At 38.5% G+C, this 17,965-nt stretch overlaps 1 protein-coding gene across 15 annotated transcripts in view; it reads right to left on the bottom strand.

Annotated features, from left to right (window-relative positions):
• Positions 1–10,408: 10,408 nt before the first annotated feature.
• LOC149145503 (uncharacterized) overlaps positions 10,409–17,965 on the bottom strand; it is a 229,214-nt gene continuing 221,657 nt past the window's right edge. For all 15 annotated transcript variants that reach the window (XM_089446518.1, XM_089446512.1, XM_089446515.1 and 12 more), the window contains 2 exons: positions 12,646–12,705; positions 10,409–12,549 (listed from right to left, as the gene is read on the bottom strand). In XM_089446518.1, coding sequence (XP_089302644.1) covers positions 10,915–12,549; positions 12,646–12,705 — 1,695 coding nt within the window. In that variant the 3' untranslated portion in view covers positions 10,409–10,914. The remainder of the gene's footprint in view (positions 12,550–12,645; positions 12,706–17,965) is intronic.

The raw sequence follows: 17,965 nt of genomic DNA, 5'->3' as shown, positions 1-17,965 counted from the left end.
ATAAAAATAAACTATAATGTTAATGGACTTATGGTTCATCTTTGAATGCAGTGTGTTGATTTGGGGTAGAATCGAATGTGCTCTAGCCATGGAAATTGGTGGAGAGGCTAAAGCACATGAGATCTCCAAGACCCAGAAATGGTTTGGGCAAATTTTAACGAGTTTGAGAGATATTAAAATAATTAATATTTTTAATGGAGTTCCTAAGTCCAAACTTAGGAAAAATAAAATATTAATGGATATTAATATAAAACTAGGTTAGAAAGTTTCAAAAGTCATAGATCAAGTCAAATTTAATCTTAGTCGTTGATTAGAGATTCAATCTCGATCGTTGAAGAACCAACATGGAAAGTATAAGAAAAGGCTTGAAGGTCAGTTGGAGAACACACTGAGGGAGACCAGTCAGTTCAATTTCTGTAGCGGGGCTAGCTAAGAAATTTGAATTAGTGGTTTGGAGAGCAACAAGAGGTAGTGAGTACGGAACAAAGAGTTGGGAATAGCACCAGAAGACCAGTGTAGAGGTTGGAGAGGCAAACGCGGAGGCAGCCGACTACGTAGTCACTGGAGGGCCTACTTGGGTGACGCAGAGAGGCAGGTGTTGATGCAGAGGGTCTGGGAGACGCGTAGAGGCCAGCAAGCCTGACGCTGAGACTGGGAGAAGTGCTGGAGAATTTTTCTCTGTTGGGTAAGCCAATTTGGCACCCAGTTGTACTGAAGAATTGCTGAATAATAAAATCCTCCTCTGCTGCACTGGTTTTCCCACATTGGGTTTTTCCGGGGACAATTGTCCAAAATATCTGTGTTGATGTGTTGATTCTTGTGCATGTGTTTGTTTCTGTATTATGGTGCGATATCTGCAGCAGAATTTATTTTAATGTTCACTGAAGGGTTTTCATTAATTACTTATTGATAAATAAGTAGGTAAAATAAATCAGTTGTTGCAGTGATAGAATTTTCACATGGTATCAAAGCAAGTAATTAGAGACAGGAAGGGAAAATCAATTATGGGTCGTGACCATGATGCAGAGGCATCTACATCAGGAGACTCGCACAGATTTTTAGAAAATTGCACAAGAGAGTAATTTCGATTTCTCTATGTTGGCTTCCAGGCTGGAAGAAGTGGCTTGTGTGACTAGCTCTGCATCATTAGAGGTATGGTATATAGACAGTGGAGCCTCTTGGCATATGATGGGAATCCGGAAATGTTTCTCAGATTATTAGGAGGAGAGGATGAACTTTCAAATCACCATGGGGAACAAGGCAAAGTGTACTCCAATAGGGAGGGGTACCATAGTTTTTCAATCAGAAATGGGAGAGTGGTTTCGTGCTACTAATGTGTTGCATGTACCATGATTGGGGATGAACTTACTTTCCATGTCGCAACTTCAAGGCAAAGGCTATGACGTTTTCTTCATCAAGGAGAAAGTATATGTCAAACACCCGAGCTGGAAAAAGAAAGTGAAGATTCGGATCAAAAGTAACAGGTTGTACAGACTACAACTAGAATCACCAATGGCACTAATAGGCAGTCATGGAAACAAGGATTTGCCACAGAAGAATGGGACATTTACACCATGGGGCTCTGAGAATTCTCAAGAACACTATAACAAGAGTTCTAAATCTTAGTACGAAACGAGATGATGTATGCAAAGGATGTGCTCTGGGAAAGTATGCTAAACAACATTTCCTAGAAGTAAAAACAGCGCCAAGAGTGTACTAGGATTGATACACTCAGATATCTGTAGACCTATGTCCACTAAAGCTCTTTGTGGTGCCGAGTACTTCCTTACCTTCATTGATGACCACTCAAGGAAAACTTGGATTTATTTTCTGAAAACCAAGGATGAGGTTTTCTGTCGATTCAAAGAGTTCAAAGCTCTGGTGGAGAATCTGAATAGGAAGAAAATAAAAGTTTTGCGCTCAGATAATGGTGGAGAGTATGTCGATAAAGACTTCACTGATTTTTGTGCTAAGGAGGGCATCAAAAGAGAGTGAATAACTCCTTTAAATCCGAAGCAGAATGGAGTAGCAGAAAGGACGAACATGACTATCGTAAAAGTAGTTAGGGCCATGATGTATGATCAGGATATGCCAAAATTCTTGTGGGCTAAAGCATGCAACACGACAGTCTATGTTCAGAATAGAACTCCTCATCAAGCATTGGGCAAGATTACTCCAGAGAAAGTCTTCACAGGGAAGACGCCTGAAGTCAGTCATTTCAGGATATTTGGGAGCTTAGCATATTGCCGCATACCCGAGGAAAAGAGGAAGAAGCTGGATCAAACTGCAGAGAAAGGATATCTAGTGGGATATAGCAAGAATGCTAAGGCATACAAAATCTATCTTCCAGGGAGAAAGAAGGTAGTAGTTCGACGAGATGTGAAGTTCATGGAGGACAGGGCTTTCAAAAAATCTCGAGAAATGCCTTCCGAGGAGCAGTCAAAAGAGGAGTCGTTGGTCAAACCTCTTCAACCAACGGAAGTAAAGAATTCTTCCTCAGATCAAGAAGAATCACAAGAGTAGGAGCTAACAAAAGCACCTGCTAGCAAAGGAAGAACGAACAGGGAACTTCGTCAGATTCTGCAAGATGCAGAGGATTTCATCGGTCCACCAAGGAACAATAAGAGGGAGTGAAAACAACCAGATAAATATCAAACATTAGTAGCTCAGGATGGGGAGCTTGCCAGTTTTCAGGAGGCTGCTCAACATCAGGTTTGGTTGGATGCGATGGTAGAGGACTACAACTTCATAATGGTGAACGATGTCTAGGAAGTAGTGCCAAGGCCTCAAGATAGATCGGTGGTAGGTTCAAGATGGATCTACAAGATTAAATACACTGTAGACGGCAGTGTGGAAAAATACAAAGCCAGGTATGTGGCTAAGGGGTATGCTTAGAAGGAAGGAATTGACTACGAAGAGACCTTTGCCCCAGTAGCCAGGTATACATCTATTAGAACCATGATATCTCTTACAGCACAGATGGGATGGGAGATTTATCAGATGGATGTCAAAACGGAATTTCTGAACTGGGTGATAAAAGAAGAGGTATACATTAAACAGCTAGAAGGCTTTGAGACACATGAGAAAAAGTCTCATGTATGTAGATTGAAGAAAGCCTTGTATGGGCTGAAATGGGCACTTAGAACATGGTATGGTCAAATTGATGGCTATTTGTAGAAGATGGGATTTGTCAAGAGTGACGCAGATCCAAATCTCTACTATCTGGTTGTAGAGAATGAGCCTCTAATCCTAGTATTATATGTGGATGATCTCTCCCTAACAAGATCATCCAGGCTTATTGGGGACTGTAAGAAGAATCTAGCCACATAATTTGACATGAACGATTTGGGACAGATGCGTTATTTCCTATGGTTGGAAGTTTCGCAGCAAAAGGGGGAGATTTTACTTGGACAAGGGAGATATGCTACAGAAAATCTAAAGAGATTCAGGATGGAGGATTGTAGACCCATGGCTACTCCAATGGTCACCAACTGGAAGAAAATTGATGTATCAAAAGACAAGGATGTTAATCCCACCTTATACAGGCATCTCATAGAGTCCCTGATGCATCTGGTCAATAGTAGGCTAAACATTTGTTACATTGTCAACACCCTGAGTCAGTTCATGGTGGAGCCGAAGAGGGCGCACTGGGCAACAGCCAAACATGTTCTCAAATATATACAAGGAACAGTCGATTATGGACTCTTGTACACCAAGAGTAAGGATATCATATTGAGTGGATTCACTAATGCAGATTGGGCTGGAAGTTCAGTGGATCGAAAAAGTACCTCTTGGTACTGTTTCAACATTGGATTAGGAATGACCTCTTGGTGCAGTAGGAAACAGAAGTCCGTAGATCTGAGCTCAACTGAGGCAGTCTATATGGCTACAAGCACAGCTTCGTGTGAGGCCATTTGGCTTAGAAAACTACTTGTGAACCTATTCAGAAGAAAGATGGAGGTGACAAGGATCATGTGTGATAATTAAAGTTGCATCAAGCTCTCTAAGAATCTAGTGTTTCACGATCGGTCAAAGCATATAGACATTCGGTGTCACTTTGTCAGAGACTGTTGTCCAACGAGGAGTTGTATAGTTGAGCTACACTCCTACATGAGAACAAGTGACAGACATCCTCACCAAGGCCCTTGGAAGAACAAAGTTTGATTATTTCAGGGAAAATATGGGGATGATAAAGGATCCATTTCAATAGCAAAAATGGGGGTCATGTTGCAGTGCAGTAGCAGTCAGCAGTAGCACGATGCAGCATGATGAGAGGAGTTGTAGTGCAGATGTAGTGTTGGGAGAAAGGACCAACAGCAGCACAGATGAAGAGGGAGTTGTCGTACAGATGCAATAGTGGCAGAGGTAGAACTATGGGCAGCGATACAAAATGCAACAGTGTAGAGGATGTTGGGCAGGGAGGCCTAGCATTTGCACAGGTACTGGTGCTAGATAATCACAATGATGCTCAGTATGGAGTATTACTAGAGCACAGTCCTCGCTAAAAGGGAGTGTTGATTTGGGGTAGCATTGAATGTGCTCTAGCTATGAAAATTGCCGGAGAGGCTAAAGCACTCCCAGAAATGATTTGGGCAAATTCTAGCCAATTTGGGAGATATTAAAATAATTAATATTTTTAATGGAGTTCCTAAGTTTAGACTTAGGAAAAATAAAATATTAATGGCTATTAATATAACACTGGGTTAGAAGGTTCCAAAAGTCATGGATCAAGCCAAATCTAATCTTAGTCGTTGATTAGAGATTTAATCTCGACCATTGAAGGACCAACAAGAAAAGTATAAGAAAAGGCTTGAGGATCAGTTGGAGAACACACTGAGGGAGACCACTCAGTTCGATTTCTGGAGTGGGGCTAGCTAAGAAATTCAAACTAGTGGTCTAGAGAGCAGCAAGAGGCAGTGAGTACAGAACAAAGAGTAGGGAACAACACCAAAAGACCAGCGCAGAGGTTGGAGAGATAGACGCAGAATGTGTAGTCACTGGAGAGCCTGCGTAGGTGACATAAAGAGGCCCGGTGCTGACGCAGAGAGGCAGGAGCTGATGCAGAGGGTCTGGGTGCTGCGTAGAGGCTAGCAAACCTGACGCTGAGACTGGGAGAAGTGCTAGAGAGTTTTTCTTTGTTGGGTAAGCCAATTTGGCACCGAGTTGTACTGAAAAATCGTTGATTAATAAAATCCTCCTCTGCTGCACTGGTTTTCCCACATTGGGTTTTTCCAGGGACAATTGTCCAAAATATCTGTGTTGATTCTTATGCATGTGTTTATTTCTGTATTATGGTGTGATATCTGCAACAGAATTTATTTTAATGTTTACTAAAGGGTTTTCATAAATAACTTATTGAGAAATAAGTAGGTAAAATAAATCAATTGTTGATGTGATAGAATTTTCACACAGTGTTGCCATGAAATGGATGACAAGTTAAAAGTAATTGCAAATTAGGTTGCTCGAGTTGGAATAACTAGAAAAAATTAAACAAATTGAAAATCATATTACAGTATTCTCGTGGAAGAATGGAACAACATCACTAATATTATTATTATTTTCAACTCGAGCTCTTTATTAAAAAGAGGAAATGAAGCTTTTGATTCATGTAATACATATGGTATTATTTCATTGTATGAATAATTGGTGTGGTTGATGGAAAATTATCTATTAGGAGAAATTTCATGTGTTTGTGGGGTAGATTTTATAGGCATTTGTTTAGTTTTGGAAGCATGGATAAAGAAATGGAACAAAGGATGATAGAAAATCACTTTTGTTTTATAAAGGTTGCAATTAGGGGATTGCTTCCCATTACATTGCAATTATGAATGTATAAAACATTGATAAAATGGTTTTTGATTAGAGGATTAGATTGAAGAACTTGACTAACACCTGAGAATGTTGCATGGGTGGGCCACACCAAAGTGCCACTTCATGGAGATCCAAATAGTTGTCAAGAAAAGACTTCATGAACTTGAGAAGTTCAAGGTTTTGAAAGCCATACATACACTTTTCCTTTGATGTTGGTTTGGATAGTAACCTAGTCAAACAAGATTGGGCAAATCAATGAAAGACTACGTCTAATTTGACATAACGTTACTCAACATTTGACATTGAAGCAACTTCCAAATATAGCTTTTTATATAAGCCTTAAATTTCAATAACCTAATTACGACTTGCTTACCATGGTTTTTTGTGTGTGTATATTTGATCCATTTTCAAATTTACTAGGCATCAAAGTAACATATTCTTTTTTCTTTCGTTTTCCCTAAGAAAACCCTTGTAAGGAAACCTAAGGGATGCTTCCACACATTCATAAATCACATTCCTAGTAAAGTTGTTGATGTAGACAAGTTCCCTCAACTAAGGGGAATCAAACTAAGCAGTTATTAGCACAAAACCAATCAACTAAGCTAGCCCCTTGGGCAAAGCATCAAGTAGTATGTGTCATCAACTCAACCTTGGCTTGTAACAAAGGTTTTCTCGTTCATTGCAACAAATTTTTAGGGTATTCTTTCCTTTTAATAAAATTGACTAAGAGTTTCCTCATACTATTAATAAAAAATATTATAGTAAATTTGAAGAAATTAAAGGAAATAAAAAATATAATAGTTAACTCGTTACATTTAGATGTAATAGTATAAGAATTTATTTCATAACCAACAACATACTAACATAGTTAATAAAATGGGCATATTATATTATATTATATTATATTGTTGTATGAAAATAAAACAAAAAATAATTAATCAAGTTTGAAAACCAATGGATAAGGCTTTAGATTTTGATGAATTTGCATGCTTAATATCCAATATAAACAAAGATGTATACTTATAACACATGTATAAAACAAATGGTAGGATATGAAAGGAAAAAAGAAGAAAAAAAACAAATATTTTAAAACACCAATTAAAGAATTGATGAATAAACGACAATTTTACACAAAGAAATGAATGAAATTTATAACATTAATACCACAAGGTAATGGATGGATACAGATTATCATAGAGTAATCATGGTAAAAGAGATTGGATATATTAAAAAATTGAAGTATTAAGGGTATATGAGCATGATCTAGTTGTTGACAATCTTAGATCTAGTTGATAACAATCTAGTTGGTACCAATGACCCAAGACTATAAATCATCCTTCTCGAGAAGTTTCAACAATAAATACTAGTGAGAATTGTTGCTTGATAAACACCCAATAGTCATCCTTGATGTACTTTGAAGAGGACCCCTATGAATAAGAATTTATATAAGCATTGATCATAGTTGACAAATAGTAGGATATGAAAGGAAAAAAGAAGAAAAAACCCAAATATTTTAAAACACCAATTAAAGAATTACGAATAAACGACAATTTTACACAAAGAAATGAATGAAATTTATAACACTAATACCACAAGGTAATGGATGGATACAGATTATCATAAAGTAATCATGGTAAAAGAGATTGGATATATTAAAAAATTGAAGTATTAAGGGGATATGAGCATGATCTAGTTGTTGACAATCTTAGATCTAGTTGATAACAATCTAGTTGGTACCAATGACCCAAGACTATAAATCATCCTTCACGAAAAGATTCAATAATGCATACTAGTGAGAATTGTTGCTTGATAAACACCCAATAGTCATCCTTGATGTACTTTGAAGAGGACCCCTATGAATAAGAATTTATATAAGCATTGGTCATAGTTGACAATTTAAGAAAATTTCTTGTTTAGAATTCTTATATTTATAATTATGTTTTTCTCTTCTCTTAGTATTTGTATATTATTAAGTAAATAAAAAGGCATCTTTAATACATTACATATATTTTATATAACCCATTTATATTTCATTCACTCCCAAAGATATGCTTAATCAACCATTATTTTCTTTAAGTGTGATGTTGTTTTAAGTCGTGTAATCATGAGAGTAGAAACAATAACTAAATCCTACTAAAGTTTGATTATCTATACTGACTAATATAGACAACTTTCACTTTTTCATTACTGGGCATATCAGTTTAGAATGTTAACCATTTTGGGGTAGGCCCGCTCTTCTCAATGGACTAAACAAATATAAAGTGGGACTAAAGGGTTATGTTTCTATATAATTTGTTTTTGGCATTGCGCAATGGCCCCTTGCTAAGGAATGGGTTCTACCTTCAACCAATTGTGAAGAATATGGGATTTTTGCTCTATCAAAATTACCAACTTGTAATTTCCCTCACTCATTTTAACACTATGCAAGCTCAGTTGAGATACATTGCCCAATGCACATTGCTTAAGTTAATAATAAGATATCACAAAATAATATATAATTAACCACATTAATACATGCTCCAAAAGTTGTCGGGTGTGCATCCTCATGTACTATACATTGATATGGGAGCAAGGTGTGTTGGGAATGGGAACCCTGAGAAAAAAGGAAGTTTTTTTTTATTAGTTTTTGACTTGTTTTTAGTGTTTTTTTGTTAATGGTTTTTTTATCTATTGTAAGGTAATTTTGGTCAACGAATCTAATCTAGGTCAATATCTTAGGGTTTTGCATGCCATGGGCTCTATATATTGTACTATAAATCAAAAATTGGTTGATAATGAGAATCAGATGTTTAACTCTAAACATTTTGTTGGTTTTCTCAAATAAGAGTTTCAAATGTAAATATCTGAGTATTATGTGTGATTTTCATTATTTACTTTATTATTTATAAAGAATTTGTATATATATTACTATAGAAAGTTAAACCTTACAAAGAAAATTGAACTCATATTCCTATAAATTAAGCTTATGTAATTTACCACTTCTTCATAATCCATTTATGAGTAGTATTATATTCAAAATGTACAAATATTTTTGCTGAATCTATTTTTCAATGCATGTGATGCATTTATAACTACTATATAAGAAAATTGAACTCATATTTCTATAAATTAAGCTTATGTAATTTACCACTTATTCATAATCCATTTATAACTATTATATAGAGATATTTTTGCAGAATCTATTTTTCAACGCATGTGATACCCTTCTTAAGCCTATATAATAATATAAAATAAGCATGTCAGCAATATCTCTTCCCATGTTTGATATATAAAACTATTCTATATTCTATATTTTACTATATAATCAACTCTTCAATATAAAAGTGTTTTATTAGAATTACGATATTCCTAGGGAAATTGAACCTAATTCTTTAGGAAGAAAATCCAGATGATTTACCACTTAGTCATAACCCACTTTACAAAAAGGCTGATATTTAGTTACTCTACCAATAGTGTACGGATATTATAGTTAGATGTATTTTTCATGCTAATCCAACTGAAAAAATTAAACATTAGCCATTTTTACAATGGACGTGATACCATGCTTGGGCTTATCGACAAATCTCTTCCAATGTTTGATATATAAGATGGTTTTATGTTTTTACTCTGTCATCAACGTTTCAACAGAAACGTTATTACTGACATGTCATACATGAGTGTGATAATGTTGCACAAATATCTATGGAACATTTGTTTTGTTATATGTTGCAATTGTTTTGTATGAGGGTCACTTGTGCAACGGGCATGGAACCCTATCCTAATTTTCCTACCCCCTCATCTTAGTCTCACTAGTTTCAATGGTCTCAAGGTCAACACTTACCATTGTGCAAGCTGAGATGTTCAAGAAGATAGAGAGAAATGCCATAACAAGGCTCCCAGCCTCTGCCCTTGGATGACAAATTCTTGTGGCTCTCTAGCCATATTTGATGCAAAAAAGCCTCCCGAGCTTGAGTAGGCCAATGATGGGTTGGAGCCCATCTTCATTGAACCAAAGCTTGCTATGACCTACTGCCTGATAAGGACATGATCCTTGTTGCTGCTTGAGCTATGCTTTGTTTATGAATAGATTGGATGGCCCATCTGGTCCTAGACTTTAAAAGTTTTTATAAGCATTTTTATATTTCTTACGAAAGCTACACAAATCTATAGGCTCTGGAGGCTACCAGCTTGTGGATATTGTTTAATCTGGCCCACAATTTTTTCCTAATATAAAATGCCCTGTATGCACGTATTTTGCTCAATTTACTAATTGAAGGAAACATTTTATTCAAAGAAAACAATCAGTGCCCTGATGTCCTAGTAATTAAAGTAACAAAATCCATAGGAATGTCTCTTACTTCCTGGACCTTTCAAACATGATCATGCTTCTGAATCCACTCCATACCTTTGAAAAGAATGCATGATTCAGTTTATCCAACTAGTATAATTCAACTCAGAAATTAGAAATGACGTTGAATTATATTAAAGGGGAATGGATATCAGTTATCAGATAAACAAATCAAATTACTTGAAGTTTACCTAAAAACACAAAGGTGCACAGTAATTTTTAGTTTACATCTTTCATCAAGTTGCTATCAGTCATGCATGGGATATATAAGCATATGCTTAATATATTAAGGTTCTAATTTGCAACAATAATTTACCTGTGCTTTTCCTTTTCATTTTTCTGCAGAAAGTACGATTTAAATATCACTTGCCTGTCCATTTTGAAAAACAAAGTTTCTGAATTAATTTTCTTTACCTCTCTTCACGTACTATTTGCTTGGAACAGCTTCCTTTTACTCAATATTAACTAAAATGGATATTTCTTCTTTCTTATCATCAGTGTAATTTTTCTTTCTTGTTCCTATTTGTACTTTAACAAAAATGCCAGCCCAAACATCAAACTACGAGTAATTTGATTATTCGTGATTACAATAGATATAAGATTGGCTACACACTCGGGGTCTATTATGGCAAAATGATAATGAACATAGAACGGGATTACTACAGAGCTCTGAATGGTGAAAACCTTTCTCACCATTTGACTTATGTTAATATACGTGTGGATTATTTGTACAAAAACAAAGATTCAAGTAAAAGGCTGTAGAATTTCTAAGTCACTCAAAACTTTTTATCCCTCCCGTCAACAGGTCTAATAGGTCTGAAATCTGGCTTATTAAAAGGAGGTGGAAGAATTGGTTTTGGAAGAAAAGCAGGCTGTGTTATTGGTCTTGGAATTGGTCCTGTATTATCCTTTGATGGTCTTGGACCTGGTGGCAAAGGAGGTGGAGGACCCCGTGGCAGAGTAGGCACTTGAGGTGGTGGACCTCTTAGTGGTGGAGGTCCTCGTGGGAGTGGACCTCGTAGAGGTTGTGGATGCATTGGTTGTAAATTTCTGGCCAATGTTTGTGTTCCTGAATGAATTAGCAGTGAAGGTTGCACAGGCATTGCTGAATGATCTGGTGGCACAGATGGCATTGGAGGTCTAGGGAAACCGTGTTGCTCTAAGTATGGAGGGCACCATTCAGGAATGTCATCGTCATCATCATCCCATAAACTCTTTTTTACTTCATTAGTTGGGGGACATGGACTCTGGATCTTGGAAGGGACATGAGGCAAACTAAGCATGCTAGGTTGCGTGCATAAAGGCGAAGCAATATGAATCTGAGGGACTTTAGGCCTACTGTTTTCTATAGAAGCGAGTTCTACTGTAGTCCCGTTCTGACCGAACCTTGGTATTAAGTTACTGACTTGAACAGAGGAATAAGGAGTTATTGGATGTCTCGAGACTTGCTGCTTAATTTGATGTCCGCCCTGCTGCCACTGAGACGATATCGACAAGACAGGGGGCTGCAAGGGACTCTGATTACAAACTGTAGTAGGTGGTTGAAATGTAAACTGATGTAATGGCAATGACCGCACATCATTACATGGTGGGAGAATCTGGCTGACTGGAGTTTGAGATGTTCCAGATACTGCTGTAAAGTCAAACTCTGGTAGATCATCATCATCATCTGAATTCTGATTTTTAATGCCTTCATTGTTTAGAAGAGTCGATCCCTTGAGCCCAATGCTTGGTGTCACTTCCCCAGTCAGATCATCTTTCCTAACTCCTCTAGGTAAAGCAATTTGAGTAAACGCATTAGATGTGCTTATTCGAGGATCATGTGGATATGAACTCATCGCCTGAGGACTGAATTCAGGATTGAGATTTCCTTGACCGGAAACACGGGTAAGCTGCCCATGAAAATTTTCCATATCAGGGGCTGCATCTTTTGCTGTGTTTTGTTCAGTTTCAGCTTTTGCACTTGCTACAGGTGAAGCAATTTGATTTGGTGACTGTACTGTCTGCAATCTACTTTCATCCACGTCACTTTTAGTTATTACATCACTAGAGATTGTTTCCAAGCACGCACTCACTCCATTTATGGGGTCATGATTTCCATGTGGCAGCCACTGTGGGACTCCAGGATGGCTAGGTGAATCTAGTAATTGACCAGAGAGCGCAAGTCGGTGTGCATTTACATATTGTTCAGGGGTCTTAGATGTCACGTTTGATGTTACATTATGCCTACGCCATACAACACATCCAATTAGGCCTTCATGCTTCTTGTTTTCGTTCTCCGTATTCTTGATGAAACCATATTTAATGAGCATATTGACCATAGTTTCATCAGGGGGGCATACATAAAGATCAACACCTGGAGCGAGTTCTGCAAATCCCACCCTTTCTCCTTGCTTGTAAGATTTGGCAATCTGTATTCAGTAGGTGAGCTGTGAGGAAAATGGCATGCATGAATTCCATTAAAAGAGACATTGAAAAAAAACAGTAATATTTGGTTCTCTCCTCACCTCCTGCATGCCCGTCAATCCAGCTTCAGGAGAACCAACTGTCCAATGAATTGAAATCACCTGCCATTGGAAAAATAAAATGAGTTTCTATAGTATTTGATGCAAAATTATTTTGAAATAATCTGGATGCGTACAAGGCCAAAAGAATAATTATTTGAATAAGGTTACTTAGTTATGTGGTGTGTACAAAACATTCAGGTTCAATCAACTTGAAGACATGGAAATGACAACACAAGCAGCCTCCAACTGATTGTTTTCTGGCTATAGTAGTCAGTACCTTACCATAATAAGTCTTCTCTTTAATGCCTTGAGGCTTTTGGAATATGTATCACCTTTCACAACATATTATTTATTTCTCAGCAAATGATGAAAGAGAGCACAAAATTTCCATTTTAATTATTTACATACTGAGGTGAATGCAACAGGAACATGCTTGGTTGCAATGTGAACTCAGAGTTTATTACATCATATCTACCTATTGGAATCAATTGTGTTCCCAAGTCCAAATTGATAGGTATTCAATCCATTGGAAAAAATATATGTGTGCGCGCGCAGTTCTCTAAGAATTTATATGATACTCATGACTAATGCATGAACATTTTCCATCTCTAGCAATAATTCTGGCACCTCCCTTCTAAATGATCACCTTTTGATCAAAACTCAGAGCAAGTTCTCTGCAGAAGTGCTAGCATTAGACTGGAATAATATATTGGCTTTAAACAAGGTAAGAATCTGAGCAGCTTGCTTCAACTTTAATTGGTACTATAAGTTTCATTGCAGATTTTAGCTTGGCAGACTAGCTTCTGTTAATGTGAAGTGACGTCAATTCCTGTTTATAATAGGAGAATTGTAGGAAACAATATAGCTTTTTTGTACATTACAGGGGAAAATATATAAATATTTTTGCTTCAGTTTTTGCCATATATTTTCTGTCCAGTGAATTCTAAAAGTTATAACTTCATCACCCAAACCATGAGACTTAGTCAAATTCGATGTGTAGACCATTGTTTTATTCAAATGTCCACATAGATTTAAGCGGAATTCCTAGTTCACATGGTCACGCACATTTCACAAACAACATTTTGCAAGTACCAACACATCATAAAAATGTAGTGATCCATTCTCATCCAACATTGCACGTTAGCACAATGAAGAGCCATTTCAAAGTAACCTGAAATCTGTCTGTTAGATCCATCTGGAAAATTGTTGCGCCTATTTATCAATGTTCCACCAAGTTTCCGAGACATAGGGATGTGAGAACGGGAAGATGCAGAGGGGGGCATTTGGGAGCACCCCCAAACTTTAGGGAAATTTAGGGGGGTGGTGGGATGTCGGGGTGTACATACATATATACAAATACATGATTTAAATTCAAATTCAATAACAAAATAAATGTGAAAATTCTATCACAGAAACAACTGATTTATTTTACATACTTATTTCTCAATAAGTTATTTACGAAAACCCTTCAATAAACATTAAAATAAATTTTGCTGCAGATATCACACCATAATACAGAAACAAACATATGCACCAGAACCAACACATCAACACAGATATTTTGGACAATTGTCCCCGGAAAAACCCAACGTGGGAAAACCAGTGTAACAGAGGATTTTAATATTCAACAATTCTTCAATACAACTGGGTGCCAAACTGGATTTTATTATTCAACAATTCTTCAGTACAACTGCGTCAGCACTAGGCCTCTCTGCGTCACCCACACAGGCCCTCTAGTGACTGCACAGTCTGCTGCCTCTGCATCTGCCTCCCCAACCTCTGCGCTGGCCTTCTGGTGCTATTCCCGCCTCTTTGTTCCGTACCCGCTGCCTCTTGCTGCTCTCCAGACCACTAGTTCGAATTTCTCAGCTAACCCCACTCCAGAAATCGAAATGACTGGTCTCCCTTAGTGTGTTCTCCAACTGACCCTCAAGCCTCTTTTTATATTTTTCATGTTGGTCCTTCAACAACCGAGATTAAATCTCTAATCAACGACTAAGATTAGATTTGGCTTGATCCATGACTTTTGGAACCTTCTAACCCAATTTTATATTAATACCCATTAATATTTTACTTTTCCTAAGTTTAGATTTAGGAACCCCATTAAAAATATTAATTATTTTAATATCTCCCAAACCGGTTAGAATCTGCCCAAACCATTTCTGGGTCTTGGAGATCTCATCTGCTTTAGCCTCTTCACCAATTTTCATGGCTATAGCACATCCCATGCTATCCCAAATCAACACTTCCTCTTAGCGAGGATTGTGCTCTAGTAATACTCCTCACTGACCATCACACTGATTATCCGGCACTGGTACCTCTGCTGATGCTAGGCCTCCCCGCCCAACATCCTCTGCACTGTTGCATCCTGTACTGCTACCCATGGCTCTGCCAATGCCATTGCTGCATCCATACGGCAACTCCCTCTGCATCTGTGTTGTTGCTGGTCCTTTCACCCAATACTGCATCTGCACTGCAACTCCCTTTGCATCCGTGCTACTGTAGGTCCTTCTTCCCAACACTACATCCTCTTCTCATCATGTTGCATCGTGCTACTGCACTACAACATTATACCCATTTCGGCTACTGAAATGGATTCATTATCATCCCCATCTTCTCCCTAAAATAATCAAACTTTGTTCTTCCAAGGGTCTTAGTAAGGATGTTTGCCACCTGCTCTCCTGTAGGAGTGTAACTCAACTGTATGGCTCTTCGCTGGACACAGTGTCTGACAAAGTGACACCGAATATCAATATGTTTTGACCGATCATGAAACACTGGATTCTGAGAGAGCTTGATGCAACTTTGATTATCACACATGATCTTGGTCGCCTCCATCTTTCTTTTGAATAGGTTCACAAGCAATTTAATAAGCCATATGGCCTTGCACGAAGTTGTGCTTGCAACCATATATTCTGCCTCAGCTGAGCTCAGAGCCACGGATTTTTGTTTCCTACTGCGCCAGGAGGTCATTCCTCATCCAATGTTGAAACAGTACCCAAAGGTACTTTTCCGATCCACTGAACTTCCATCCCAATCTGCATTAGTAAGAGTGAGATAACTCACTCTCTCTTGGCACTGATCCGGGATCAGTAAGAGTGGTATGACACACTCTCTTCATATGGTACTGACTTCGGGTCAGTAGAGAATGGTATGAAACATTCTCGATCAATTCTTCTTCTTCATGGTTCAACGGAGCAACGCAAAGCGGTGCAAGGCACTGATGGCAGAGATAGTATAGTCTGGCAGGTGGATTAGCAGATGGAGTTCTCCCTAGTTGAGAGGGAGTGTTAAAATTGGCAACTAGGGCCAAACTTCATGTGGGTCATCTTATTTATGGCAGCTAATATTTTTCTTGGATCCCTCTCATCGAGAGGTGTAGGATTGATCTAAAGATCATCCAATTTCGATAAGTATTCATGGAGATATGAATTTATTTGTGTTATGGGACAATTCGTCAAGGTTGGCTAGCAACCAAATAACTCCCACATGTGCTCAACGTTTTAGTATAAAAGGAGGTGACTTGATAGTCATTTGTACACACACTTCACTCTTGATTTCTCTCCACTTGTTTTGGGTTTTAGTGGAAGAGAAGTCTAAGAGGAGGAAGCCCTAAACCCAAGTCTAGAAGGAGACCCTATTCGCTGTAAAAGAAGGATTCCCTAGCCACAAGTCTTGTGAAGGTTTGGTCGCAGTTCAAAGGGAGATCTAGCACGGTGAAGGAGGCCTAACAGCTGACCCTAAATGCAGTCTTATCATACCCTAGATTCCCTAATCTATACGTTGTTTGAGACAGCCCTTAGACGCTGGAAAGAGGTAGTAAAGAGGATCCCTAACTAGCTGCCCCAACCAGCAAAGAAGGTACGGATAGTGTGGGTGTTCTAGGGCTGTTAGAGCCTCTTGGTGACTGCGTGGAGGGTTGCTCCATGCTAAAGATAGGCGAGTTAGGTAAGGAGAATTGCAGACTATTTGTGGGCAGCTTCAAGGTAAGGGTGACACTGTTTTGGTTGGCTATAGGTGACAGCAATCCCTGTGGTAGGCCACAAGCCTTGCCTAACTAAAATAGGGATAGCGTGGAGGCTTCTTGGGCTGAAAAGTGCCCAGAACAGCAACACGAATGGAGGAGACCCTTCCTTGATAAGGCCGCAGTCTTTGAGGGATGTTTTAGGTGACTGTTTGAGGGTTTTTGTAGCACATGGGTGCCCTAACCAGTCATAGTAAGGAACAACAGCAAACACAATCTTCTACACCTCCTATCTGCTGTAAGAAAGAGGCATTGTTGTGTTTTAGGTGCACATCTTGTCCGCTGTCCTAAAGACCAGCTACGTTGAAGGGAGAGGTCTCTTCAAATGAGGAGATCCTATGTGCTGTCACAAAAGATTCTTATCAGCAGTTTAGATAAAGGAACTGCTACCCATACATTTGATAAGTAGAAGCTCCTATAACACACAGATCAGCAATGTACATATTGATGACAGCATTGTGTGTTTCCTAGGACTGTGGGACCATAGTCTATCCAGCTACTGGGCTAGGCCATAGACCATAGCCAACAGCTAAGGCAGTGTGACAGCATGACTAAAGCAGTGTGGCAGCATGACAGAAGTTATGGAGCAGCATGGTGGTCAATGGTACATGGTGCAGCATTGGTACAGCAATGGGAGCTGCAAGTACAGTGCAACATAGTGCAATGAAGAGCTCAGCAGTACAGTGATGGGTACAGTCATGTTTAGTGAAGCATGATGAGATGCAACATAGTGATGATGAGGTGCAGCATGGTGCAGCACAGTGAGGTGCAGCATGATGATGAGGAGCAGCACAATGATAGGTGCAGCATGGTGATAGAGTCACCTTGGAGAATCAGTTGAAGCAGCATGTCTTCAACTGAGTTCAGCTACCTCATGTATCATCTTCTTAGAGATGATCTATGCTCTTATTTTGATAAGTCAAAGTGTTGACTTCTGTTGTAAATGTACTACTCTCTCTCTCTCTCTCTCTCTCTCTCTCTGTTGAACTATTGAAGAACATATAAGAAGAATTGATCAAGGGTTTCCCCACTATGGCTTGAAGCAAAACACCCCAGGCTTGATATGAGAGGATTGATAGCTGTTTGATGAAGCTGAGATTCACTGGGAGTGAAGTCGATCCAAACCATTACTTGAAGGTTGTGGATGATAGACCTCTCATACTGGCACCTTATGAGGACAACTTTCTGATAGGTGTAGACCCTCTCATTTGCAAAAGTAAGAGGGAGTTGGATTCCGGAGTTGGAATGGTGAACTGCAAGACCGTGACTACCTCGATGGATCTTAACTTTCAGAAG

The sequence above is a fragment of the Pinus tabuliformis genome, chromosome X, assembly GCF_031772625.1.
Source record: "Pinus tabuliformis cultivar Carrire ecotype Pingquan chromosome X, CPIR1, whole genome shotgun sequence".
NCBI classification, from domain to species: Eukaryota; Viridiplantae; Streptophyta; class Pinopsida; order Pinales; family Pinaceae; genus Pinus; species Pinus tabuliformis.
Note: the sequence above shows the minus strand (reverse complement) of the source record. Positions and strands in the feature narration are given on the sequence as shown.